We start from the raw sequence: 26,664 nt of genomic DNA on the forward strand, positions 1-26,664 counted from the left end.
CGTTAACGCGGAAATCACAGGGCCCTATATTTCCCTCAGTCAAATACAAAACAGTTGTTTTTCTGTGTTTTGTGTTGATAGTCTGTGTCTCTCTGACATTTCACAAAGACCTGTATAGTAAATTGTGTCTTTACAAAGACAATAATGCTAATCACATATTTGACAAGCCTCTAAGTGCAGCACTAGTCAAAAGTTTGGACTGACTTTCTCATTCAATAGCATGAGGAAATGTGTCCAAACGTTTGACTGGTAGTGTACGTGTTGTTAAATAAAAACATATTTGGTAATTTGAATGGAAACTAAGGATTAAGACAATTGTTAAGGTAAACTTGTATCTATGGTGTACCTGATATTTTAGTTTAGCCTGTCTATTTCCCTGAAAGGCGCCTAGAAATAAAATGTATTATTTCTATTATTATTATTATTATTATTCATAATATTTTTGTTTTGTGGTTGAATTATGGATGTGTTCTTTGGTGTTTCACCATGTCTGATTTCCTTTCATACAGTTGCTTGCATATTTAGCAACAATACTGAAAAGTTAGACGAAATTAAAACAATGTAATATGAATACGGTAATTTAGCGCGGTTAATTGGTTCCAGACCCAACCGTGATAATAAGAATGATAATATGATAATCATCATAAATAAGTCTAGTGCTTGTGTGTGTGTGCTGCTGTAAATGTGTTCCCTAGGGGAGCTGAGTAACGGATGGACAGGAAGTGATATCGGCGGTTCAGAGTTGAGTTTTAGCTTGGCATGGGTTACTGCGGCAACAGTGCCCGTGTTTTTATTAGGGATTATTGTGCCTGAGATAATTCGAACCTGCAATAAAAGCTTGTTTTTCTGCCAAAACATTACAGTGACATTATTATTATTATCAAGTGACCAGTGTAGAATACTACATATCATTCACAATGTCTTTGAATGCATCTTCTGAATGCCTTAGGTTTGTATTTTAATTCATTTAATTCATTCTTATGCTTGAAAATGCTTAATTTAGGTAGCAAATATGGAACATTTGTTCCAATAATGCATATTTTTGAAAAAACGTGTTAGAGTGAAGCCGCGAAATTCGAACTGCAAAGTGGCGAGGGACGACTGTACAGACAAACTGCCTTTGAGTCAGATTTACAAGCTCTTGATGTCTCTTCATTTTTTTCCTCCTCAGATGCTGGGAGAGCGATTCAAGCCCCGGCACACATTACAGAGAAAGTCATGCAGCTATTCAGGAGAAAAAGTGAATTTACCTTTTTGGCCTCCATCCAGCAGAAGTCCTCCACATCGGGTGTCATATTCTCCATCCATGAGTCAGAACACAGGTAATCCATCTGTAATCCTCTTTATTGTGGCCTTCAGTTCCTTTCTGGCACAACTTTACTGCAACAGATTACGCCTCTTCTTTATAATTAAACCCCAAGATGAATCATCATGCTCTAGTTGTGTGCAGGTGGTCATGGCATAGGTATACTAAAGGCTGGTGTTAAGGATGACTTATTCCAGTGTTATTTCATGTCAGCAGTCAATGGGCGGAAATTCAGTGGAGGAGATAATGCAGCACTACTTAGTCTCCTGGGTATGCTCAGGCGGAAAGATAAGCTTCTATGTATTGTGTCTGTAAGATGAGTCCAAGTGCTAAGCATGCTGATAATGCTTATCAGAGGATGTTGCATAAACAGCCATGCAACGTAGGAAATGGCTTTGCAACTGATGCTGTCGTGAACTAGCAAGTACATGTGCACAGATCAGCATCACAATGGTAATCTCCTCTAAGATGTTTCAATTTTGTGTCTTTGACTGGCGGTTTTATGGGTTGGCTGTGGGACATGTGTGAGTGGCAGTAGTGAGTTCACCCCGAGCCCCCAGAGAAACTGTACAACTGTGAATTGTTTTTAAAGGGCAGGCTAAATTGATTTCCTCTCCTTTTCTCTCAAGGTAAAAGTCTTCTGTTATGTCAAAAAAATACACATGCCATGTTGAGAAACAGCACTTTGAAGCTCTGCGGACACGGAAGACCGCTGACTGTGTGACAATGAAAATTTGCCACTAACCATAGTTTGTCATTGAGATTTCTTGGAGTTCCATGAAAAACGTGTACAGTAGCAACAAATGCAATTTGAAAAATGAATGAACTGCTCTCACAAAATTGATATGATCTTACATGAAAATGAATGGATTTTTTTTTTAAATAATAACATTTACAGAAACTAAATACAGTAGACCCGCACCCTAACTACTTTAAAAGTCAGGGATTTCAGGTGATATTTCAAGAGGAACCTAGAAGGTTATTTGGCGTTCTACAAACTTTTGAATGCACACGTCCAACTGTTGAGTGTTTCAGTTCTTTTTGCACAACTGCTGTGCTGAATGGCAAAATTCACAATGGGTGAATTTTTAAAACGAATTTCACGAGTCGCAGAAAGGCATCCTGTATGCCTTTCTGTGACTCGTCCAGTCTGTCTGTTGCAACCTGCTGATGACATTCTGTGACACTCAGCGGCTCAGTGGCCACATCCCTCTGAGAACATCCTTTTTGAGGCCTTGCAATGGTGAAGTACTATTGATGTTAGGCGTCGTCTTGGTCTCATGATGTAAAAATGTGAACAGCATGATGAAGAGGACTGTTTTAACAGTAGTTCTAATTGAAGCAAGAAATGTACTGGTTGATTTGTAGACAACACACTCGTGAATTTTACGTTCAGCTGCTTGCAACAACAGCAAGTTGTGTGAAACACTGAACAGTTGGACGAGTGCACGCAAAAGTTGAGAGAAGGTCAATTTAAGTTCACCTGTAAAAGATATACAGTCATCCCTCGCTACATCACGGGGTTGTTCAAAAATTTGTTAATAAATGAATGATCGCTGTTTTGTCGTTGACTATGGCCTATTATTAATCCCAACATATTGAAAGACAAGTTATATGTAGTACTCCAGATGATTTTTTTTCCAGTGAAAAAAAAATTCTGTGTGGAAGTGGTAAATTTTTAGCTTCTTACTTTGTCCTTTTTCACCACTCCGGTTGAAACATTTTCTTAATTTTAGAATAAATAAATTGGATTCAGCTCGGTCGCTTGCTGTGCTAGCGGCAGCTGTCCCTTATGTTCCTGCAATGATCCAGTAGCCTGCGCAATGTGGCGTAAACAAAGAATAACAAGATTTTGATAGTGACTATAGGGGTGTTATTTAATGTCTACCAGGCGCTAATAATGTTAAAACTTTTATTTAGAACGCCATAAACTGTGTTTTCTACGCTCTAACTCCCAAAATATTCTGTTTATTAATATTGAATCGTACCTCGCAGAAATTCACTTATCGCGGTTGACTCTGGAACCAATTAACTACTATAAACGAGAGATGACTGCAGTGAATTTTAAGTTCATCTTGAAATTTCACCCAAAATATCCCGAACTTTGTATTTTTAGAACATAAATTACCATGTTTACCAGAGTTGTTTATCAAATATATAATTCACAATTATGTTTTTGTTACAGAACACGGTCAGTTACAGAACAGGGGCAAACCTTACAAATTATATTCTGTTAAACACCAAAACAGCAGACTTATTCTGGTTATTACTTTCTCCAAATATTACCCTATTTTGAGTTGGTTAATGACACGCATAGTCTGAATGTGAACTAATCAAAACAATTCTTTAAGACATGCACAAATCACGTAAATTAATATCATTTTCCCAGTCTATGACACGTGGTTGATTGCTAAAAACTGGTGGATGGAGGGTTCATGCCTGTTTACTTACAATACATACAACGCCTTTCTGCATATAAAATATATAATATATGCCAGTGTTGCCCAAGCAAAGGCTCAGCAGAATGGGACTGTTATGAAAAAAGCGGTTGTGATTCACACTGCGAGTGTACAGTAATTACCATTGGCGCTTGGTGCTGACTCTTGTTCCACTGTGAACCTGTGAATGCTCTCTGAAGGCCCTATTAGTGCCTCAACCTATGCTATTCTTTATACCATTATGAAGCAGGCGTCTAATTCTGCTGGATAGACACCTAGCTCTATCATATCAGGCTTTACAATAATTTTCTCGATGTCCCTTGTTCTTCATCTTTCTCACGGTACAGTCCAACCATCCTCTCTAGCCTACCGCCTCTGCTAGCTCAACTACACAGAAATGGCAATTTTCTCTCATCCTTCCCTCTGCTCATCCTCAAAAAACAGCTTTTGAATGCAAGCATTTCTCAGTCCCTTCTGCAAAACCATACCACCACTTTTGTTTCTTCTTTGTTGCACTGGGGAACGAGAGATGTTGTATTGTGGTTGTATTCCAAGCTGAATGCTGGAAACAGAGACTTTCTGCCTAGCCAGCACTTCTTCTCAGTAGTCCAGTAACATTCATTGTCAGTAAGTAGCAATAGCTCTGTGGTGAAGTAACTCAAAGCTCAGTCTTCCCCCTTTTGTTCCCATGTGAGTACTCAAACACAGCAGATGCTTAGCCAGCTGAACTGTTGATCTACTGGCCCATCATCACTCCAAACTCTCTGTGATCCTCTCCAGATGTCTGTTCATAAGTGTAAGATGCCTCTATTTTAATTTTAATGTGTGACCTGGATTTGATGAGATGAGAGTTTTGTAAAGACACTGCTTTTAATGGAACTGCCGGAATTGGTCTCCATAGTAATATTATGAGAATGAAGTTAAATATCGAAAGAAAACCTGTGTTTATGATACATGAATTGTATGTATTGCAAATTCAATTGAGAAAGCCTCTCAACTTAGAGGTATCTAATATGTTTAATAAAGTACCTCAGATTTAGCTTATTTAGCTTGTAGCTTGATAGCATGATTGTCACATTTTATCAAGGTATTTAAAATATAAGCTTGAACCATTACGTTCATTATCCGAAATAACTTGTTTTATTAAAACAACTTAAGGTTGATGCGCTTTTGTGTTCGCTTTGCTCATTTCCAAAACAAAGTGAATGCCGTAAATGTGCTGTGAAGTAGAAATATGTTTTTAATATAGATAAACATCGAGTAACACACTTAAGCATAGATATCTGTTTAAAATATGACATTATCAAACATGTTTTCCTTGGCTGTTTGGCTACACAGTTTTAACAGGACATGTACAAGAACCTGGGAAATCTCTCTCTTAAAACACCAACATGGTCATAAAAAAGACATTCTACAGCAGTGATATGTTCTCAGATGTTTATCGTGTAAAAAAAAATATAGAAATGCCATTACTGTATTTGCAGTATCAAAAGTGTTTAACCAAGGAAAATTATTATTCCCCAATTGAGAAGTATTGTACATTGTATTACCTTAAATGGAAATATTGTCATTCATGTTAGTTTTAATCATTAGAGTAATCCCTCGTTTATTGCGGTTAATTGGTTCCAGACCCGCCTGTGATAAGTGAATTTCTGCGAAGTAGGATTCAATATTAATAAATGGAATATTTTTGTAATTATGGTGTAGAAAACCTGTTCATGATCTTCTAAATATGATTTTTTAACATCACTTTTTTAACATCACATGAAAAAACATGCCTATTGTCACCTTTACATTTGTATTGCCCAATATATGCCAAAAAATACCAGCAATGCTTCAGAACCTTCTCGCTTCTCTGGCCAGTCAACGTAGTCCAATTCCAATCACAGTAGAAATTGTATAAATAACTTTGGTCTTGTTCTGAAAGCCATCTACCAGGGCTTTGAAGCTAAATTCACCAATCAAAATACGCTTTTCTTTGTCCATTTCTGCTCAATAATTGTTCCCGCTTGTGTTGTAATGTTGATTGTTGTAATGCCGGTGTGTGAAGTAACGTCAGCTTGTCCCAACCTTGTGATTTAATATTCTCCATTTTTTTATGAAAAATCTGACAAGAGCTTGTTTTGACACTAGATAATCTATTTTCTCTTTGGTCTGCAGCACTTATGGCCTCTTAGTTCATAGGTCTTTGCCAAATTGTCATTCTGGTCCGTAAACAAGGTGTTAAAGCCAAGTCTAGACTTAGCTATTGCCACCGAGAATAGAGAAAGCTCAAAGGAAGGTTATTAAGTGAGCACAACTCTGGTGTTTTGTTCTCAGATCCAACACCACTCTACAGTTCTCATCAGTGATACCTGACATTTGACTTTATTTTGTAGCTCAGATTTTTTGTTTTGTTTCAAAGCAGGGTGTTCCTTGTTTGGCAGCTTTTGAGATTGCTTGTTGACAAGAAGAGCCCCTTACCTCTATCTAATTGAAGCTGCTGTTCGTAAGAGTAGCAATCCATCTCTTTCATTCCGTCTCCGCAGGGAAAATCTTAGTCTGTCAGTGGTACTGGGCAGCTGCACTTGTCAGTTAAGAGTACTTAGTCTTTTTCCTTTCATCAAATATTTAAAGGCAAGTGATGGTGATGGAAGGTTGGTAGATGTCAGTCAAACTACCGGGTGCTGACAGAAATATGTGACGTCATCGCAGGCCTAGGTTCATAATTTTTCTTACTCCTTGTCATACATATGCTGTGGGAGAAATATTTTTTGATACCCTGCTGATTTTATATACAATATCCGTGTTTGTGTGGACATGGTCTGAGTCTTGTCCCTTCAGCAAGAAGCTTGGTGATAAAAAGACTGTTGGTGCAATCATTAAAAAACGGAACATATACAAGATAACAGGGAATAACCCTCGCTCTGGATCTCCATGCAAGATCTGACTTCATGGGGTAAGGATGGTGTTGAAAAAGGTGAGGGATCAGCTGAAAATTACACAGGATACTCAGAGGAAAAGAAAATTCAAAAAGAGATCTCTCATATGTTTCATTTACTTCTCCTAGACAACTTTGAGACCTCTGTGACACCAAACTGAGACTAAGGTTTATTTCTCCTGTGTTTCATTTTTTTCTCCAGAGCAATAAGATGCACTAAATCTCAGTTTAGTCTCCCTTAAAGTTTCAGAAGAGATCTCAGCAAGCTCTAATATCATTCTCAGAGTGTCTCAACTTGTTTGTGTCTCTTTGTGAGCTCATGCAGAGAAATCAGAGAGCTCTCTCTATGAACGTAATCTGTTTTCATCCCAGTTTCAGTCCATGCATCTCATACTCAGCTCAGACAGAACAAATAAAGAGCTCCATAAGAACTCATTGATTTCTCAGACTTAGATTAAAGTTTTGGTTGTTTTTAATCATCATGTTGACCTTATTGTAATCCACATGATATATTTTTTAAATTATGTATTACTGTACGCAAAATGAATTGATTGAGAATGAATGCTTGTAGGCTGCAAAGACCTTCTGCTTTTATATTAATTACATGTCCTATGAATCATTTTAAGTATTCCACTACACGTAATTTATTTTTTTTCATGAACTACATAAAACACATTGTAAAATAAAAACAACAGCAATTTATTGGTAACTTGAGAGCAACAAAGTTAGTATTTCAACAAAGTGCAACATTAGAATAAATCCTTGTTTATTTGTCACTTGAAAATACCACTACCATTGCCTCCAATAGCGGACACATTTGTGAATAAAATAACTATCAAAACGATAAACAGAATGCCACACTTTTGACATGACATGACACTTTTGACGATCAAAGATGGCGCCCTCCGTGGCAGACGTCTCTGTGACACTCTCCCGTGTTTTTCTATTTTTTGCTATTTTATTGTTCATTTTGGACATTCAACACACTCACGCAGTACATTACAACAGAGAGACACTTTTGAACATCGGCAGGGTTCACCATGAACTTTCATTTAACCTCTCAGACTTTGCCTTTCTTCTGCGCCGGGAGAACGCAGCAGCCTGCGGACCCGGTGAGCTGAATACCCGGCGAGCAAAGCATCCAAGGCGTAAACGAGGCAAGCGAGCCGGCCTGCATGCTAGGCTAAAAGCTAGAGCGACGAGGCCACCGCTACCAAGCCTGCTGCTAGCCAACGTCCGCTCTCTTGAAAACAAGATGGACGAACTACGAGCAAGGATTACAGCTCAACGTGAGATCAGGGAATGCTGTGTCCTCACCTTCACAGAAACCTGGCTGACGGAGGATATACCGGACTCGGCGATCCAGTTGGAATCATTTGCTGCTTACCGGGGAGATCGGACTTTAGCGTCTGGTAAACACAGAGGTGGCGGCGTCTGTGTTTACGTAAACAAACGGTGGTGCACAGACGTACAGACGATGGAAAAGCACTGCTCGCAGGACATTGAGCTGCTGATGGTGAAATGCAGACCTTTTTATTTACCTCGTGAGTTTAGCGCTGTGTATTTAACTGCTGTTTACATCCCACCACGAGCTAACACTGCTAATGCACTAGGCCTCCTGCATGACATCATCGATAAACACGAGACCAAACACCCAGACGCTGTATTTATTATATCTGGCGATTTCAACCACTGTAACCTCAGGACTGTCCTCCCCAAATATTACCAGCATGTGAGCTTTCCCACAAGGGAAAATAACATCCTGGACCAAGTCTACTGCAACATGAAAGGTGCTTTGAAGGCTGTTCCAAGACCCCACTTTGGAAAGGCTGACCACATCTCTATATTCCTTTATCCAACATACAGACAACTTCTTAAAAAAGCTCCCCCTGTACGTACAGCAGTTAAAGTGTGGAATGAAGAAACTGATCAAGTACTTCAGGACTGCTTTGGCTGCACAAACTGGGATGTGTTTAAAACTGCAGCGGGGAGGGAAGATTGTACTGTTGATTTGGATGAATATGCTTCTGCTGTTACTGGCTACATTAGCACATGTATAGAGACTGTTACCACCACCAAGTATTACAGAAAATACCCTAACCAAAAACAGTGGATGAACTGTGATGTAAGGGCTAAGCTACGTGCTCGTTCGACTGCATTTGTCATGGGCACCGCTGACGACTACAAAAAGGCCAGATATGACCTGAGGAGGTCCATACGAGAGGCCAAAAGACAGTACAGACAGAAGCTGGAGGGCTACTATTCCACCTCAGACCCTCGGCGCATGTGGGCGGGGCTCCAGCACATCACAGACTATCGACAGCAGAGTAGCGTAGCCACGTCCAGCCAAACCACACTTCCAGATGAGCTGAACGAGTTCTATGCCCGCTTTGACACCCAAACTCCTGATGAGCAGAGAGGGTGGCTGAACCTGGGGAGCACACAGGACTCACCTCTCATGGTGACATCAGCTGATGTGCGCAGGGTTCTAAACAAAACAAACCCACGAAAAGCAGCAGGGCCAGACAACATCTCAGGACGTGCACTTCGGGTTTGCTCATCAGAGCTAGCTGATGTGCTTGCTGACATATTTAACCTGTCGCTTGCACAAGCATCTGTACCGACCTGCTTTAAGTCCACCACCATAGTGCCCGTACCCAAGAAGAGCAACGTGACCTGCTTGAATGACTATCGCCCTATAGCACTCACTCCTATTGTTATGAAGTGCTTTGAAAGACTGGTCATGACCCACATCAAAAAGAGCATCCCGGCGGCAACTGTGGACCCTCTACAGTTTGCATATCGCCAGAACCGGTCCACGGATGATGCAGTCAACACTGCCATCCACACAGCCCTTTCTCACCTACAGGGCCAGGACACATACGTCAGAATGCTATTTATAGACTATAGCTCCGCTTTTAATACAGTCAGCCCCCACAAACTCACAAATAAGCTCCTCACACTTGGCCTGTCTCCCTCCCTCTGTAACTGGGTGTTTAACTTTCTCACAGGCAGACCCCAGTCAGTCAGAGTCCACAACCGCACATCCAGCTCAAGAATTGTGAGCACTGGGACCCCACAGGGGTGTGTGCTGAGTCCACTCCTCTACACGCTCTTCACCTACGATTGCGTGGCCTCCCAGAACAACACCAGCATCATTAAATTTGCGGATGACACTACAGTCATCGGACTGATCACTGGTGGTGTTGAAACATCATACAGAAGAGAGGTGGCGGACCTCATAGCTTGGTGTCGTGATAACAATCTCCTTCTCAATACAGATAAGACTAAAGAGATGATCATCGACCCAAGAACAAGGGAAAAGGAGCCACATAGACCCCTGTTTATTGATGAGACTGAGGTGGAGAGGGTGAAAACCTTCAAGTTCCTTGGCACACACATCAGCGAGGACCTCACCTGGTCTCACAACACCCAACAAATTATGAAGAAGTCCCAAAGGAGACTGTACTTCCTGAGAAGACTGAGGAAATTTGGCATGTCCACCACAATCCTGAGTTGCTTCTACAGATGCACTATCGAAAGTGTCCTTACCGCCTCCATCACTGTTTGGTACGGTAACTGTACAACACGTGACAGGAAGGCACTCCAGCGGGTGATCAAGACCTCACAGAACATTGTTGGGGCAGCCCTCCCCTCACTGCAAGACATTTATAAATCTAGAGTCCTACGCAGAACACACAACCTCATCAAGGACAGCACACATCCACAACACTCATTATTCACACTCCTACCGTCAGGCAGACGCTACAGGAGTTTGAAGTCCAGGACCACAAGGCTGGCAAACAGCTTTTACCCACAGGCCATCAGGCTCCTCAACGAAGCACTCGCACACGCCGCACGCACACACTCATAGCACTTTATTTATTTATTTATTTATTTATTTATATTATTTGCTTGTATTAATGTCTCTTCTGTTGTTGTTGCTTAATTTATTGGTATATATGTTTATGTGTTTATGTTTCTTATGTTCTTATTCTTTCATTTGTTTTATTTCTTTTCTTGGGAGAATGAACAGAATAAGATTTTCATTGCATGGTATAACTGCTGTTTTACTATGCACATGACAATAAAACTCTCTTGTATCTTGTATCTTGTATGTGCATTGCGCAAAGTTAATTTTACAAAATGCCAACAAAACAATTTTGACAATCTGTGTCACTGGACATCTCAAAATCAATAATCTAACAATATTGGCATATGTTCATGGAACATGCAAGTTCATAAAACCACCATATACTGTAAGCATTAGCAATTTGGCCTTTAAGATCAAGAAAATGCATTTCACTGTATCAAAGTTTAACTTCCAACTGTGAGAGTAGATTTGCCCATGTAAAACTCAAACATTTAAGCGTGCGTCCTTTTTTGCCCCAGTGATGCAAACAATTAGGAGTGTGACTAAATATCGACCTACATCATGAACAACCACTGGGAAATAAACTTCTATGTACTGCAAAGAGTGGAGACCTGACAGTTTGGAGACAGGTGTACTAGCATGTAGCACTAAAGCTAACAAGCTCCCAGCATGTACAATTCTACACTCGCAAAAAAAACACAAAGGACACGATATTGTCTATCAAGTTCTATGTTTCTTTTAATTCCAAAGTAATTCAATTAAACATGATAATGTCGTTACATCGTCCCTTTGGGACATCAATAATCTACATCTGCACCTGAAAGATCATGGGAAATATGTTATAATATAATAATATAGCAATATGTTTTAATCTATGCTGTTAATGGGTATATTTCACACAGTATGTTTGCACACTGTGCATAACTGCATGAACCCTAATGAACCACTGAACACAACAAACAAGTAAATGTCTGGTCATACTACTATACTGTACATACACTACTAGACACTAATATACACAGTACTCTGAGCCATAGTACTGCATGGAATAGAAAAAAGAATTACAGTTAAAGTATGTAAAAATTGGCACGTGCATTATTAAAAATATTGTCACCAATATTTTCACTTTCACTGCAAATTAACATTGGCTTCAAATATTTGGTTATCGACCTACTTGACTACTAAAAATCAGTATTGGCCCTGAAAAAAAACATATCGGTGGATCTCTATTTAAAATCTCAAGGCAGCTCGTCTGAAGTTTGCAATGAGCACCTGAATGATTCGGAGGAGGCTTGGAGGAATGTAATGTGTCTATACCTGACTCCTAGAACACCATCCCCACTGTCAAACATGGAGGTAGAAACATTCCGCTTCGGGGGTTGTTTCTCTGCTAAGATTTCAGGAAGACAACACATTGATGAGCTGATGGATCCTGAATGAGAACCCCCTGGACTCATCCAGAACATTGAAGGTCCTGGGTAGGTCTTCCAGGATGACAATGGTCCAAAACATATGGCCAAGACAATACAGGAGAGACTCAAGGAGGAGCACAGTAACATCCTGGCATGACCAGCCACTCTCCTGACCTTAATCTAATTGTAAATCTGTGTAGGAAGCTGTAAATTCAATTTACTAAACAACAGCCTCGGAAACCTTCAGGATTTGGAGAGTATCCGGAAAGAAGAGTACAACCAAAATCCCTCCTGAGATGTGTGCAAACCCTCGTGACCAACTACCAGAAACTTCTGACCTCTGTGCTTGCCAACAAGGGTTGTCCACCAAGTACTAAGTCGTATTTTGCTGTGAGATCCAATACTCATTTCACTCAATCCAATATAAATAATTTATTTTTTTAGGTGTTTTGCTGATATTCTATCTCTCTCTGTTTTGGACAGTTCATGTCTTTATAAGGAGGTAAACTTAGAAAATCAGCAGGGGATAAAACATGTATTTCCCCACTGTAAACAGGGTGAGGACGGATGCAACTTGCATTCTTTTTGTCTTTAATATTTTTTTATTCTTGAACATATTAATTTATTCATGTATTTTAAATGTAGTGATTTAAGGGTGCATGTTCATAAGAAATGAACAATTGTCTTTCTGGTTACATTTGAGTAGTTTATGGCCAAATAGATCGATCAAAACAAATCCATTTAAAATCCCTATGAGCATGTATCAGCACGTTTTGCGCTCTCAGTCAAATTAACTGTAATAACTATACCTGACATCACCACAGCCTGGATGGCTCTTGTCACCTGTGCTCCCCAAGTGCTAGCTAAGATATCACACTAAATACAAGTAATCAGTACATCTCAGTTTGGACCTAGTGTTGAACGTTGCACCTGTCAGTCATCATTGCAGGATCTGAGCTAGGTATCTGCTCAATCCAGAAGCTCCAAATCAAGCATGGTCTTCTTGTGACACCTGAAGCATTGTGTCTCATGACCAGTTTTCCGATACTAGAGGCATCAGTGCATTCTCCCTATTGCAGTTTCTGGTTTACCTCCTGACAAGTCCAAAGTATTGACCCCCTTTTGAGCAGATAATTGGCTGTCATCTGCCCTCCATAAAGCAGCTGTTTGACACCAGGGTTGAAGGGAAAGGGCGCTTGTGATATACAGCCACCCCAGTACTCTCAGGCGGCCATTCATTTCCAAAACTTTTTCCTCAGAAATGAAGTGAAGCAATTTAGATGACGACTGCTTGTCAGCTTCTTCCCAAAGCTGTCATCGCTCTCTTCAGATTTTCTATTACCCCAAAGTTTCGTAGGTAAATCAGTGTGAGTTTTTATCTTGGCCACTATGTGGAACAATATTTCCTTTGTGAAAGCATTTGTGATACAACTTTACCAGTATCATTTTAGAAATTGTTTTTAAAAAAATAAAAGTAATCTGTGAGAAAGCAGAAAAAAGGCGGATAAATGCAGGCTTTTGTGGTTTATCACACTTGAACTGGCGTCACCTTCCTGCCTTCCTGTAGCTATAACATGTTCGCAGTTTGTATATAATGCATTGTCGGGTCACTTAATGTGGCCGTTTTCCACTGTCACTTTTGACTATACCAAAAGCTACTGTACATTGGCAATTACCATTTTGTAGAAGCTTACTAATGGGCTGGTGCATTGTGCATGCTAATGACCTGGATTGCCTTCAGTTGGTCTTCAGTAACAACATTTCCCAGTTATTCAGTGACGGTTCAGCAAAATGTTTAAAAAGCATCACCCTGAAGACACGGAAGATGTTGTTTAGGTGTTTCATTTACGTTGCTCATATAAATTGACATGGTATCCAACATCAGTTTTGTCCCCCCAAATCAAGTATTGGGTGATTCTCCTGAAAGGGGTACCAGCGAGGGTGCCGCCACTTTGAGGAGCATGACGCCCAGACTAGTCATCTGAAGCTATAACCATACAAAAATGTATTGAAAACACATTGAATAAACAGGGGAAATACTTTCTTTGTGTCTGTTGTGTGTAAAACACGATCTGATGTCACTTTCAGCTTTTCGCCATTTTGTGACATGCAAAAGTTTGTAAAAAAAAGACGATACAAGACATAATACAAAATGGTGGATCTTACATTTCAGCTGCATTTACATTGACATTTACATTTACATTTACATTTACATTTACATTTACATAGGTACACTTAATTGTGCACCAAACACATTTTGCTGCATCCAAAACCTTGCGTACTTAACGAAACGTAATATAAACAGCGTAGCCTGCACACAATGTAACGAAAACTGAATTGAGGCATTCAGACAATAACGAAGGTGACACCGATTCAAAATCGGATGATACGAGTTACGACGCGATTTTCTACTGATCTATTTTTTTTTTAATCAATACTGTACACTTTGGGGAACTATTGTTTTACATTATTTTATTAAGTGCCTTAGTCTTGTGCTAACCAACAGTGCTTTGAAGAACTCAGTGTGGAGTCTCGCACAGAGTCTGAAGCAGGGTCCATCCACTCGCTCTGTGTTGCGTGTAATATACGTCGCCGTTACATCACAGCCTTACTTAAATTAATTAGAGCATTTTTCATGTCATTGCAAATTCCGTAAACTGTGTCCCGCTGCTATGCTATAAATATACGAAAATGTGATTTTTTTTCTTGCAAGTTTTTCTTCATAAACTGAAAGAGTAAGTGATACTTTTAATATGTTTTAATATGCGAATTGGTTAGAAAATAACAGCTTTAATTTTGGCTTGCTATGTCACGCTTTTGGTACTCCTTTCAGGAGAATGAACCATTTACACCAAATCTACTCGCGTTATACCTTAAATAAGTTTGTTCCATGTTCCATGTTCCATTTGTTCCATGTTAAAAAAATGTCCTTGTACAATTGCAGCTTTTACAAATTTGCAAACATTTACCAACATTTACCAATAGTTACAAGCATTGTTTTCTAGCTATTTCCTCAGAGAGCAGACACATTTGCATAGTTTAGATATGTCATAAAAAACAAAACAAGCACCTCTGAAATAATGCCTTACATGACATTAGCATAATTACCTCGGTGAAATACAGGTTTTTAACTTTCGCTTGTAAAAAAAAAAAAAAAAAATCCTTAAACTCTTGATAGGGCCATTGTTTTATATTTAATGCAGTGCAGTGCCACTTAAACATATTGTCCTTTTTCAGTGTCTGTCAGGCAGTGTTTATTACAGCTTGCCAGGAGATTATTCCCCCTCATTAAATATGCCCTATTACAACAGTGCCTACTAAATGTTCTATAAAACAAATGCTGCCTGTGAAGTGGAGTTAATGGCTTTGGTGATTATTTCATGAGTCAAATCAAGATAAAGGTGTGTCTGCCCACTCAGTGAATCTAGGCCTCTCTAAACTCTGACAAGGCTTCCATCAACTGACGAGCCCATGCTGGAGAGATTTTATTATTGCTTTACTAAATGCAAATGTGTCTTCTCCAGCTGACAAGTATCATTGATGGAGACGAGCTGTCAGGTCGGTGCCCGGCAAAGCCACACAGTGATGTGTTCATTTCATTTCAGATTGATGACATGGTGCATGAAGACAGTGGAACTGACCTGCTGTGACTTTATTTTTCTTTATCTGTGATGCTGAAGTCACTCCTGTCAGTGATTCATGCAAATGCAACTTCCTGGTGTTTATAAAGGACTCTCTGTGATACTTTATATATTTTGCTTTGGTCAAAGTTACATATTATATTGAACATGATAAGCATCTTCCTCTGTTATTTAACTTTTTCTTTATCACTAGTAATTGATTGACCTTAACAAGGGTTGTAGGACAGATTTTTGGTGGCACATATTCTTTTTTTAAGTATTCATAGATGGTTATGCGTGTCTACCGTAGCATCATCATCATCATTGAACGAGTTGCAGTATTTTCACAGGCTTGCTTGTGGTTGTGTGTAAGAACTATGCGTGTGTGTGTGTGTAATTATAATTAATTATGTACATAAGTATTATGACTACATAAGCGTGTACTAAGAGTATTAAATGAAACAAACCATAGGATAGGGGTATGTGTGTGTGAATTTATATCATCTTATTTATGTCATATTTTCTCTGATTATGTCATTTATATTGGGTAATATGAGTGTAAATGTGACTATATGGATGTTACTTCATGGCTTAAGGGATATAATAATGTTCAAGACCATATTTAGAGGCTCATTAAAAGGTTTTTTATGCTCTATACAAAAATAGGAATCCTACGTCATGGAAATTCATTTATCACGGTTGTGTCTAGAACAGATCAACCGCGGTAAATGAAGGACGGTCGGGTGCACATACACATTTTATGTAAACAGAGCCCTCAAAACCAAATTCAAACATTAAAATTTTAGTACGGAAACCAGCATAATTAATTAATTTCTACCACACTATACCGCACCAACATTATTGTTTACAATCTTTGAAGTTGTCATGTTGTATGAGGTATTGTTATCTGCATTGTGTTCCAATGAGATCTTCTCAGTTTCATTCATTTCCCAAAAAGGAAGATAGATAAATCACCTATTGCGTAGCCTGCATTGATATTCTGGGGGAAGGGTCTGCTCTCCCTCATCATAAATATGCATGTTACTGTTGAGCTTTTGGTATTGAATGGGTTTAATTCCAATGCCAGTGTGTGAAGAGTGTTTGTGTGCCTCAGCGTACTGGAATTGGAAAGGAGGCTGCGAGGTTTGGGAAATGTTCTCTGTGTTATCAATCTTTTTAGTGTTTAACATGTCCGTGTTCCACCGTTCCACTGGTCATTCGCTGCCATAGGGAAGCTAAAAGGCCAAGAGTAGTTGCCTGCAGCTCAGAAGCTGCTACAGGGGCTGATTCAGCATGGCTGAGGAGACTGCACACAATGCCAGCTACAGGTCAAGTGCCTAAAGTAATACATTGCAGAGCGGAAGGGAAATATTCTTTTTATTGTTTTTTGTTTCCCTTGAGAATGATTTCTTGGTGCTGCTTTTACAGTACATTGCAGTTTGTCTCCAAGTACTGTAACAGTCTGGTCAAGTGAACAAATGCAACAGCTCCATAAAAATATTACCCTCAAAAAGATGATTTTCAGTAGTGTGGAACTGTGTGGCCAGAAACTATGTCTGACCTTTGACCTTCTCTCTTCTCATTCAGCTACTTTGAATTGGAGAGCAGCGGCGTTCGGGAGGAGATCCGTTACCACTATCGCTTCAAGGGCAAGCCTCGCTCGGAGTCCTTCCCCTACCGTCTTGCTGATGGCCAGTGGCACAAAATTGCCCTCACTATAAGCTCCTCCCATCTACTTCTGCACGTTGATTGTAACAGGTACCACACACATACACACAAATTACACACCTAACACCTTGATAGCGGTGCCAAATGTATTTCTGTGCTGCGACATTCATACGACACATCCAATGAGTTGTCTGTATTATCAACTAAATGACTACTGCTGTCTCTGTGGATGACAGGTTGTTAACAGTGCTGATGGTGGAAATGCCTAACAACAAATTAACACACACACACACACACACACACACACACGCACACACGTCACTACATTAGGACACTTCGTCTTAATATAGCTCAATGGTTGTGTGCCTGTTCACACATCCCATAACGAAGGGGAAGTTAACATCGATATAATCGTCTCATCGATTGGGCGGTGAAGGGCCTTTTCCACAAGAGCTCTCAGTCAGAGCTAATCTATAAACGTGCTCTTCAGAGGTGACAATCCCTCTCAGTCGTCACACCCCCAGAGTCAGGAAGGCCTCACTTGTCCTGCCCTCACTGCACTTGCTGCTTGACAGCTACTCTACGAACGACCGGCGGAACTTTTAGTAGTGCTAATGCCCCTGTCACCTCTTCAGGATGAAAAGTTGTATGATTCACAGGAGGGTTGTGTTGTTGTATTGATTCTTACCAGACGCCTATTGCTCCCATCAGGCTGGAGCTTTGCCGATTAATTATAGCCACAACGTCTGCCTGCCCTCTCCATTGAGAAGATAAAAGATAGGGGGAGGTGTTTTGGGCAAAATGATCTGTAATGCGAACTTGAAATGATTTGTAACTTGCTTAAAAGTTGTGGTATGACAGTTTTTAAATCTTGTCATTAAACACATTTTATTCCTTTAGCTTGCAGCATAATGTGGCTTTGTTTTGTTACTACGATACAGTGGAACCTTGGTTAGCGTCATTTATGTGTTCCAGAAGGTCCGACTCTAAGCGAAACATATGCTAACCAAATCACTTTTAACACAAATCACATTAATATAGTTTTACAATTGTTTAGTTTTACATGCAGAAAACAATTCTAAATGCATACACATGCCGTACGAAAGGGATAAATGAACATTTAAGGTTTCTTTTACCTTCACCGAAGATGCGACTGTTGAAAAGACACAATGTGGAAGCAAGCGCAAAACAGACACAACGCTTTGTGTTTTGCTAGAGCTATTTCTTGAATTCAGTAGTGTTTCTCACCTTAAGTCTCGCTTTTCATTTGCTCACGGTTACAAAATAATCCAAAATGGAGCCAAAGAAAATTGCAAGTGCCAGCATTTTGATGAAGAAGGTGATACATTTGAATTCAAGAAATGGCTCGCAGCACATTGTGTCTTTTCAACAATTGAGTCTTCAATGAAGGTAAAAGTAACCTTAAATGTTTCTTCCAAGACTATAAAAACATATTTTGTGTTAACATTTTGGAGACCTAGTTAGTTTGCAAAGACGTACAAAGTCAACGGCTGATGACATCAGAGAAGTGCTGACTTCCAGTTTCTTTTTCCATGTATTAGCAAGCTATGTGTGAATAACACAACAAGTTGTGCGCCATATTGTACGCAAACTGGAAAATGTACGCAGACCGAGGCAAAATTATGGTGCAAGTTTTTGATGTTAACTGAAAAACACACTACCCGGTATTTATGCTAACCGAGGTTCCACAGTATTTAATATCAACGCAACACATTTCCAAGAACATTGTCATATTTCTTGATTCTGGGTCTCGGTGGATTTGCCAGAAAACCTTTTTGACAAGTTTTGCATAAACTCTTGACCCTTCAATTGAACGGTGTCCACTGTTGCTACAGGATGGCAGCTTTTTCTACTTCTCTGAGATCAACACACAACCTAATCTCAGCAGTGTTTTTTTTCGGGGTGAGCAGCAAGTTTGACACCCATTCTGACCCTTCAGGGACTTGGATTCTATGTTGTTCCAGCATCTTATTCTCGCTCTTGATTCACTGCCTCTTCATGTGATACAGTATTTGTCTTAGATTCTGTGCGACTGGTGTAACTGTGGGGTTTACTGTTACTTTGTGTGAGTAGCCTTTCACTTTTCCTCGTCCTCTGTTCTTCATACTCGTTTAAAAGATTCTGGAATCGTTCTGTTGAGTTTATTTTTTACTGTCCGTTTTTTGTCCACAATTTTCAATGAGAAGCTTGACATCCTTTCTAGCAAACGCTTCAACATCACTTTTTATCACATAGACTTCCTCTTTGACTTTATTCCACTTACAGCAAAGTTCAGCTTAAAAAAATATAACACATGGCCAAGGGGTTGTCTGTCCATATGTATAAAACTAGGGCTCTATGAAATCCATTTTATTTTTTCCCAAATTGCGTTTTTTCCTTTTTAAGTTTTTAGAATTCCGTTTTTTTACCTTTTCCACCTATTTTACTAGCATAGAGTGTGTGTTATTTGGGTTAGTGAATAAAATGTCCATTAATTAAATGCAAAAATCCTTACATTTATTGATGCAATACATCATCGGCCAATTTTGCCCAGTAATTGAGAAATTAATATAGCCTGGCTAACTTTTGTAATGGGATGTAAGCCTGAGCACATATTACTACAAAATCATCAACAAACTGTAATGCCTGTGCTTGTCATTAAGGAAGATGTAGTCACCAATGCAATTCCAACCACGTTATTAATATAAGATATTTTTATGGCACACTTATTTTGTTTACACAATTAGACAAATGTGGTAAACAACACTCTTATTTTGAAGGCAGGAAGTGTGTTGTGTGCGTTGAGAACATCAGCTGATGGTTAACACGAGCTGGGTGCAAGAATAAATGTGCCTCTTGTCTTTCTTCGCTCAGAACCTGCACGTCGTCAGCTGGCATTGCAAAATGGTCCTTCATTAAAGCGGGAAAACACAACACGGTAAAAAAAAATACTCATCTAACCTGAGTCACACACACACACACACACACAGCTGCAATAGCACGCTCTGCTAAAGTAAGCTAACCCTGCTAGCTTTCATTCACGCTCTATTAGAGAGGAGTTTCAAAGGTTTTTCGCCACCATTACGACATGTTCAGCAGCGTTTGTGACGCGATTCCGCCACAATTGAGCAGTCCGCCAGGGAAATACTTCCCCACACTTAACTATCCTTCTCTTCACAATGATATAATTTCATTCACGTGTCACCGCGAGATTCCACATTTAACAGGAGATTCTGTTTTTGTTGGCCAATTCCACTATTCCGTCCGCGACTTTGTTAACTCGGAAGTCGTAGGGCCCTAATACAACTTTTTGTTTGTCTCGATCTTGGGTTGGGGTTGAAGAGTATGTTGAAAATGCTTTCCCAAATTATGTGTCAACTACTTTCAGTGTCTATCACCGTTTTCACTTCTTGTGTATTCATTTGGATGGTTTCTTTGCCTTCAGGATTTACTGAATAGACACATTCATCAGAGGTCTGAGGTTTGTTCCTTCACCACTCAAATGGGCTTTTCTTTTTTCATGTGGTCTGTTTTTCTTAAAAGACCTGCTTAAGATTTTCTTTAAAGACCTTCTTGGCATTTTGGCTTTAAGTAATACAGATACAGTTCGCAGGATAATGCAAAATACAGACTCATAATGACAGGAAGTGGCTAATAAAGCGATGGAGAAATGAACGTAGGTATCTAAGGACCTTATAACAGAATTGCTGAAAGATAATGGTACCTTTTTTTGCACAGCACAGCAACGTAAATCTGTGTGTTTGTAATGTGGTGGAGTAATTTATTTCAATTTTTTTGCACTATTGGTCGATATTCTTTTGGTATATAATTGTTGGTCATTTTGACATTGACCATTTGATCTGTCAAAATGAAGGGTCAGTCACATTCTCTTTTGCTCTCATCCATGTTTACTAATCTGCATTTTACCATGACCCTGGAGCAGCAGATAACACTGCCATCACAGCTCACCTGGTAAACAACTCAGCACTTTGGTCTAATATGACCCTGAGGAAAAACCTCAACCCCCATTCAATTAGAATCGGGCCGTTGGGGTTACTTTAAATTGTATTTTTTATATTTGGTCAAGTTTAAATAAGAAAAACAGTTCCCAGGAGGCACAGCCCTCCCATCTTTATACTTCATTTACATATTTTAGCCATGTTTATACAGTGAAACCAATGTTAGCGTCATTTATCCGTTCAAGAAGGCCCGACTCAATCTAAAATGTTCTCTAACCTAATTAATTTTTCCCACAAGAAATAATGCAAATCTTAGTTAATATATTCCGGACATGCAAAAAGCACTTTTCTTTATAGTTTTACATAAAGAAACACAATTTGAAATGCATATAAATTACGAAAGAAAGGGATGAATGAACATTTTTAACGTCACTTTCACTGTGATTGTTGACAAAGACGGTGATGACGAGCAGAGAGGGAAGGAGAGAAGAGGTATCCTCAACGATGACACATTCATACTTTGCTATGAGTTATTTATTGTATTATTTAATAAATTATTCAATTTATTGAATTTATTGAGTGTTTCTCACCTTCTTTATCAAAATGCTGACACATTGTGGGGTGTTTTGTAGCCGTGACCAATAAGCAAAGTCGAGGCTTGTTGTGTAACTGTGTTAGTTAGCAAAGAACGACAGAGTCAACTGCTTGTGATGTCATTGACGGGTGACGGAATCATGGATGGAATAGCGGAATTGGCCAATAAAAATGGAATCTACTGTTAAAGTTGACATAATAGAATCTCCTCACAAACACGAAGCCCCCCCTCCTGAACTAAACACGTACAAACAGTGACCTGAAACACCGGCGAATGTTGTCGAAAAAACTTCAAAACACATCTCTTACGCAGCGTGAATGGAATTAGCTTAGTTCAAGATGCTGGAGCGTGTGTGCGACTGTGTACACCGTGTTGTGTTTTACCGCTACTTAATGCAAACGAGCATTTTAGGATGCCTGCTGAAATTGTGAAAGTTCTGAATGTAATAACGACGAAAGCACCCAAGCTTGTTTCAGGCCTTAATTCAGGCCTTCAAAATAAGAGCACTACGTGCACCATCTTGTCTAATTGTGCAAACAAAATAAAGGTGTAAAAAATAGCTTACAATAATAACGCCAGAGGAATTGCATCTTTTAACCACAAGCACGGGCATTACAATTTGTTGAGGATTTTGTTGCAATGTATGTAGAGGTTGACATTCCAATAAAAGGTTAGCTACATCCGTTTGTAAAATACTTGGGCAAAATTGTCCAATGCTGTATTGCATCAATAAATGGAAGGATTTTTATGCACTAACCCTAAAAGCACAGAGTCTATGGTGGTAAAGTAAGTGTAAAAGGTGAAAAATTGAATTCTAAATAATTAAAAAGGGAAAAAACGAAATAGGTATTGATATTAAAGCAATAGATATTTACAGTTCCATTCTATATGTACATTTGTGTATGTCTGCTTCACAGAGACAACAAAATGAGTGCATTTTTTTCACAAGAAATTACACTGAACTAAAAAAAAAAAGCTAAATGAAATGCATGCCAACTTCATCCTACACGTGAAGTGATTATTTCCATTCTATGAGCATATTGGCAGACCAATTCCCCTTGGAATTTAAAGACAATTACGATTTCCATTGTACTGATTTCAAGGCTCATTAAATCATTTTTACCATTTGCAATTACAGTAGGATGCATTTAAAAACCTCAGCCACATTTTACTGTGTTTATTTTATGACTTTCATTGCTCTTGTGAGCCCTCTTGCTGTGAGGGATAACAATCATCGTTTCTAGAATTAGCATTGCAGTTTTGCCGCCCAGCTTGATTACGCAGGCTTAATTGTATTTGCTGTTGATATGTCTGGTGAGCAAATTATAACATGGTCTTGATGTTTTGCACTGCTGCAAACATATGTAAAGCTAATAATGATGCCACTGCTCTCTAAAATCACACTGGACGGGAGCGGGGGTCTGTTTTCCTTGGTACAGTTTGATAAGGGTAGGATCTTCTGGGATACATTTAGCCTTGAGGCTCAGCGGCAGAAGGTGACCTTACCCAACATAACCTTGGGGCATTGTTCTCTCATAACAAAACAAACAACCAATAACTAATGACAGGAAATTGCTAAGCGACGACAGAAGGACTGACAATTACTGTAAAATGTTGTCTTGTTGTGTACATAGTATTATTAATATTAATAAATACTATTTAACAGAACCTAATACAATTAATATACAGTATATCAAAATTCATTATTCCCATTCTTCCGCCCTCACTGTGCATCCCTACACACAGCTCTGCAGGGAGCTATACACTCTTCCAAAAAGCACCACAGACAGGAGTTGGCTTAAGGTACTTTAATGCAAACCTTGTAAAACTGTAAAACAATACAAATGCACACTCAGTCGCCTGTTCATAAACAAAAGGTAGGCTGCACATGCATATACATGAGTCACAAACTCATAGAGAACATCAAAACAAATATGTGCATAATATTACCAGAATATTACACATAATGATATGGAGGGTGCTAACTATAACAAATAGAGGAAGCACAATCCAATGTGTTGGACTTTCAGTATGAGGGGCAGAACACCCATGCCTTAATTGGTCAAGCAGAGTAATTATTAAAACATATTTGGTGAAGAAACTTTAAACACAATTCAGATATTAGTTTTACATATATATATCTTTTCTTACTTCCAGCTTTCTCTATCAGTGGTTGCCACAGTGACTCCATCTCAAGAATGAGTTTGCCTTAGTTTTTATGCCGGATGCCCTCTCCCATGAAAGGCAGAAGTGTGTACTATTATATTATTAGTATGATTGACGGTAATTATAGTTATCTGCATTGATTTTAGTGCTATGTCATTCTGGGGTTCTGGCCTAAACTGCTGGCTTTCTATGTGTTACCTTTTTGTCTACACCAGATTCTACTCTGCTATTTATAAAACAAGACAAACCTCTCGTTCGTTCATGACCATTGTTGGGTCATCATACCCAATCGTCTTAAAAAAGTGTGAACCTACGGGTGAATGAAACAAGTAGAGCTGCATTAACAAACTTTAAATCTACCGTAAATTTCCGTGTATAAGCTGCTAGTTTTTTTTCAAAACTTTGAAGTTATATACAGTGGTGTGTGGCCAATTTATGGTTAAGTTCTAATATCGTGACATCTCCTTTACTTCAGAACTGCTACTAATTGTTTAAATACTGTGCTGCTCGTGAGTCAGTGAGGAAACTTTTTCATTGGCAGGATCTATCAGTGCACTCACAAAGAGCTTGCCAACACATTGGAAAGGAGGTCATTATATATAACAGTATAACAATATAGCAGTCTGACTCACGGTGTCATCTTATAAAGAACACTAACCTCATCACACAGCAACTTAACACTCAAAAGCTATACCCGAGAAATATACTAACATGTACCAATACGAGTTCAGAATGAAAAAAACAGCTCTTTTAAAGTTTTTCCATAATGCATTGCGTCTGAGCAACAGCATTCATTGGGGCGCTGCAATGACGTCAGCCTCCCGCTGGGCTCCGGGCTCCTGTGGCTCCCTCTGGGGGACAGAGGCAGCATTGCAGCACCTCGGCAGCCATCCATGCATCCATTTTCTATGCTGCTTGTCCTCCAGTGAAATGCTTTGCTTTAACAGAATACATTATGAGAAAACATTAAAATGGTTGTGGTTAGTGGCAATTTTCAAAAACTCTGGCTTCAGCTTTTGTGTGTGGACGGATAAAACAGGGCTTTTTGGTTTGTGAGCTCATGTTTGGAAAGTTTATGCAACAACAGAAGAACATTAATTTATTGACTTATGGGTGTTGGTTTTATTTCAAGCATCGGTAGACATTTAAAAAGAAAAAAAACAAGGAAAATTCCACCTATGTGGATGGACACCAGAGTAGGTGACAATATTGGCGTTCATGTGGACACAAGTGGGTCGCGGAGTTGTTTTCAGTGGGTCTAAGCCTGGACAAAAAAAAGACTGTAATGACCCGATGCCCGTGATCACACCTTGTGTTCTTGTCTGTGCTATTCACTTGCTACACCGCCACAAGGTGCACGCCATGTGTCTGGGTGACTGGGTGACAAGCTTGAGCAGGAGGGGAAGGACATCGGGTGGGGACTTAACGTGCCATCTGTTCGACACACAGCTGCAGACATCTGATGGAGAAGAGCGTGCGATAGAGAGGAGAGTGTCTGACCGCTGTAGCTCATGCTGTGTTGCAAACAGTCCCTTTAAACATAAGAGTTTTGAGAAGTTTGAGTTAAACAGAATTCTGCAGTTTGGGTCGCCGCTTGCCATTGAGTGGTGATTGTGGTTCTCGCAGACAAACCAGTGGAGAACCACTAGCCTAAATCAAGTCCAGCTGGATATTGTTATTACAGGCAACTATGTTTGTGGCCTAAAGAGGAAGTCAGTCAGTCAGACGAGTTGGAAGAAATTTCACCTCAGTTTTGTTTGTTCTTCCTGTCTGATTATAACATTGCATGACTGTGTTTGGCTGACTTGACATATTTTTTCAGCAGAGACACACATGGACCAAAAATTTTGACTTTTTTTGTTTGTAACAATGTTATCTTCATACTCATCCGTTTTTCTGTCACTTGACTAATTTTGGGCAAGAGGTGGTGGACTGGTCACCAGTCAGTCACTGGGCACATGTAAACAAACAATCATTCACACTTACATTTATTTTACATCTACAGCAATGAGTCGGAATCGATCCCATGATATAAAATGTGACATAAATGTACCAGATTTGCACATGAACCTACAGTACAAGTAGAGGAATATTATGTTCAGTAATGACTTCAGATTCAATTATGCTGCTCATTCCACAACGGCATGTTCCTTACATGACAGAAATGAACAGTCTTTCCACCGACATAAACCGTATTGGAAGTAGTCATTGTTTTAACAGAGAAATTATATACCAAACATGCATTTTTATTTGTTTTATATTTTGTCTGTCAATTGTCCCATCTGGCAATGCAGATTTTCTCAAATTACATTTGTTCTGCAGTGTGATGTAATGTGATTGGTCTCAATGCACATCAGCTTTAATGTGTGATACAATGCCACATTATGAAATTGATGTAAATACCGGTACTTTCAAGTCCGAAATAAGTAAAAATGGATTAAACATTAATGGACATGCTCACCATTAGATATATAGTTTGTGGACAACAATAAGATATGCTTTTATTAGTCCCACAATCGGAAATTCCGACAATAACATAACATAACATAATTATTGTATCATGTCTTAAAATGATCATCGCAACGGTTGAGCAAGTAGTGCACACACAATTGATCACTACTGTTCGCATTTTCTGTAAAACATGCTTAAACATACACTTTTTTGAAACTGATATTTTTAAGATAACATTAGTACATTAGGTTTAAA

General features: G+C 39.2%; 1 protein-coding gene across 1 annotated transcript in view; it reads left to right on the forward strand.

Annotated features, from left to right (window-relative positions):
- Window positions 1-26,664, forward strand: part of LOC129178161 (protein kinase C-binding protein NELL1-like) — a 288,999-nt gene that overhangs the window by 39,377 nt on the left and 222,958 nt on the right. The window contains exons 3-4 of the mRNA XM_054770107.1: window positions 1,172-1,322; window positions 17,158-17,328. Of these exons, the coding sequence (XP_054626082.1) occupies window positions 1,172-1,322; window positions 17,158-17,328 (322 nt within the window). The remainder of the gene's footprint in view (window positions 1-1,171; window positions 1,323-17,157; window positions 17,329-26,664) is intronic.

The sequence above is a fragment of the Dunckerocampus dactyliophorus genome, chromosome 3 (genome assembly GCF_027744805.1).
Source record: "Dunckerocampus dactyliophorus isolate RoL2022-P2 chromosome 3, RoL_Ddac_1.1, whole genome shotgun sequence".
Taxonomy (NCBI): Eukaryota; Metazoa; Chordata; class Actinopteri; order Syngnathiformes; family Syngnathidae; genus Dunckerocampus; species Dunckerocampus dactyliophorus.